Source organism: Cryptomeria japonica, chromosome 2, assembly GCF_030272615.1.
Source record: "Cryptomeria japonica chromosome 2, Sugi_1.0, whole genome shotgun sequence".
NCBI lineage: Eukaryota > Viridiplantae > Streptophyta > Pinopsida > Cupressales > Cupressaceae > Cryptomeria > Cryptomeria japonica.
This window is the reverse complement of record NC_081406.1, coordinates 551,945,947-551,949,233: the sequence shown is the minus strand read 5'-3', so window position 1 is coordinate 551,949,233 and position 3,287 is coordinate 551,945,947. Positions and strand designations below refer to the sequence as shown.

Genomic DNA, 3,287 nt, shown 5'->3' with positions numbered 1-3,287 from the left:
TTCAAAGAATTGTCATTTAGTATGAAAATAATAGAAGATGTAGAAGAAATGTTATAGTAGTCTTATATTAAGAATCAAAATGCATTGATGAACATTAAATCCAATAACTTAGATCAGATCAAACAAACAAACAAGCAAAAATGAATGCAACATATAAAAAGATTTGTTGAAAAATATACTTACAAGAAGAACTCATAATAAGTAGTAATCATGTCCTTTATCTTTTCTTAAAAAAGAGATCTATGAAGTCTCCAATCTATCCCTTCTCAAAAATTAAATCCACACGATTTTATATATAAACCCTAAAAGCATTGATCATTAACAAACCCTATTTGGACATTCTAACTCTAAAAATAGTTAGTAGTGTTCCACATCTAATATAATAACATCTAATATAATACCATCTAAGATAATACCCCTAATTGAATGCTGAATATGTTTACATCAAATCAGCCCATCCAAGATAAAAGATCAGAGAGCCAAAACAAAAACAATTAATGGTTTAGCCATATACCCTTGCATTTCTAAATCGCATCGCTATTTCATAACAAAGATGATCCAGAGAACTAATATTCAACCATTAATGTCACAACAAATTAGGTTTTGAAATTTTTTCATTCCAATGTGCATATAGAAGATAAGTATGAAATAAGAAAGTTGATCTCAATTCCCACTAGTGGAGGGTGAGGCAGAGGCATAATGCTCACGCACCCTCACCCCATTTTCTTCCCACCACAACCTCGCCTGCATTTCGCTAAACACTTGACGACTGCACCCATTTCAATTCGATTCATTTTCTATAATCACTATACAATATTATCCTTAAACCCAGCTAAGAAACAAATTGCAATATCATTTTACCTGAATTTAATGCGCTTTACTTGGCGAGATCCACCAGCCAAACGTTGCACAGTTATGTGCACACCTTGCTCAAAATCTTCTGTACTTTCTTCTCCTCCTCCTCCTCCTCCTCCTCCTCCTCCTCCTTCTTCAATGCGTACACCTTGCTCAAAATCTTCTTCTTCAATGCGTACACCTTGCTCCAAATCTTCTATATTTTCTTCTTCTTCTTCTTGCACAGTTATGTGCACACCTTGCTCAAAATCTTCTGTACTTTCTTCTTCTTCTTCTTCTTGTGCAGCAGGGATGCGCTCAATATTATTATTATTATTATCATCTTCTTCAAATGGTTGTGCAGGAGCGAAGCAATCCAGCAAAACAGAAAACAACATCACTCTATTTCTTCCCATTATCAATTTTATTCCACGCACTTGGAGTGTGGCTACCATCGTAACTCCTTTTATAATTATTGTGAGTAGGATATTTTCACAATACACTCGTTTGTAGACATTAGTGACTAAACTTACCCACCATACGTCAAAATTTTAATATACAGTCTAAGAACTAAGGCAACGTGATCTTAGGAAATATATTAGTGTAATAGAGTATAACGTGCTCCGTTGCATGTACTAGCAAAATGAATGAGGCTGGTTTCCTAGGTATCTTGATGGTACAATAATTGCAAAGATTTTTTGGCATGGTGTGTATACGGATAACTTTATATCCTCCATTCAATTCAATGCAACACACCTACCTTTAACATTTGAATGGATGAGGAGCCTGTACATTTGCAGGCTATTAGGTGGTCCCGTGTAGGTTGGCTGATCTGATTTAATATGTCGCTAAAATAGATCTCATTGGAGTTGCACGTAAAGATTCCTCGTACAGAATGCTTTTCACTGCACATTGTTAGAAATGGCAATGTAAACTAATACAGAAAGGAAGTGCAATGTCTTCAGATAATACGTTAGAATGTATCATGTTTATACAATCAATTTTAAATATATTCAGTTATTTGTGTAGAATATTATGTTTTTAGTTTTTTTTAAGATTATGATAATATTATTGATGTGAGTACATTTTATATTTTCAGTTCATAATGTTTGTATTTTTCTTTTCTAGTTTGCACTGTAATATTCTTCATTCTGATGATGGATCATGTAGTATGATCTGAAACGTTGATGATGAAAAATATCATACACTGCAAATTAGAAAAGAAAAATACAAAAAATTTCAATAATTTTAGATTATAATAAAATAGTTTCATATATTTTTAAATATAACCAAAAAAAAATTAATTGTATATATAAATTTATTCATTATATTAAAAAAATAAGAAATTGAATATATTTTTTAAGATAAGAAGATCGTGTATTTCAATTAATAAATAAATATTATACAAATTATATGATTATACATCATTTTCTCAAATAATTTAACTTTATAATATAACTTCGTACATTGAAATATTATATATTTTTATTTATGCAATCATTTTCATAGAAATTTTAGTGGCACGCTCTCATTAGATAAAATTTATAATTTACTATTTGTCATTGACATTAGAAATAAAGGATTCTGAAAAGTATTGAAATGAATACCAAAATGTGGAGATATGTTGGGTTTCCTTATAATTGGATGATACTAGGATAATCATTTATAAACCCTTAAAGATAAATTAACTCCGAAAGATAAAGTGGTACATAATAAATAAATAAAAAGGTACAAAGCATTTGCATTATTTTGTGTTATAAAATAAAGTTATCAAGACGAGAAAGAAAAGTTGTGAATTTGAAAAATAAATTGGAGAGAAACAATAGCAATAGGTCATCAATTCAAAGCTTTGGCATCACCACCTAAGTGAATAGTGGAAAAAATTCATGGAAGTGTGGTGATCATAAAAATCTTTCAAGATTCCTCTCAAGAATTTAGAATTTCCATGTTGAAAATTATCTTGAAGAAGTATTTTTTTAGTCCAATAATTTTGAGCAATTTCTATAATCTTTCTTTTCATTCAATTTGCATCAACACCACAAAATTATTGTCTAGGTTTTCATAAAAATACAGGGAAACATCTTCAATAACACCAACATTCCCTTTATTTCTATTACATTTTTCCAAACAAAAAAATAGTTTGAGATGACCAAATTAGATGTAAAACTTATATAGGTAAAATAGGGTTAAGGGAACCACTCCCACTAAATTTGAATCCTAACGAATGAACAAGTTTATGCTTATAATTTAAGAGAAAACAAGTAAAATAAAAATTTAAATTATGAAAAAAAAAAACACAAATAATCAAAGACATTAAATTTATAGTGGTTCACCATAAAGGCTACATCCACTTTTTGAAGCACAAGAGAAGCTTTATTATATCTCTATTTTTATTATACACATATAACAACTCAATATTATCAGCTAATTGCAATGCGTATACAATATATGCA

The 3,287-nt window shown here is 29.7% G+C and overlaps 1 protein-coding gene across 1 annotated transcript; it reads right to left on the bottom strand.

The window, feature by feature from the left end:
* Positions 1-483: 483 nt before the first annotated feature.
* Positions 484-1,282, bottom strand: LOC131030369 (uncharacterized). The gene is made up of 2 exons (XM_057961167.2): positions 862-1,282; positions 484-769 (listed from the first exon to the last, which is right to left on the bottom strand). The coding sequence occupies exons 1-2, from the start codon at positions 1,248-1,250 to the stop codon at positions 664-666; spliced, it is 495 nt and encodes a 164-aa protein (XP_057817150.2). The 5' UTR covers positions 1,251-1,282; the 3' UTR covers positions 484-663.
* Between the last annotated feature and the right edge of the window lie 2,005 nt (positions 1,283-3,287).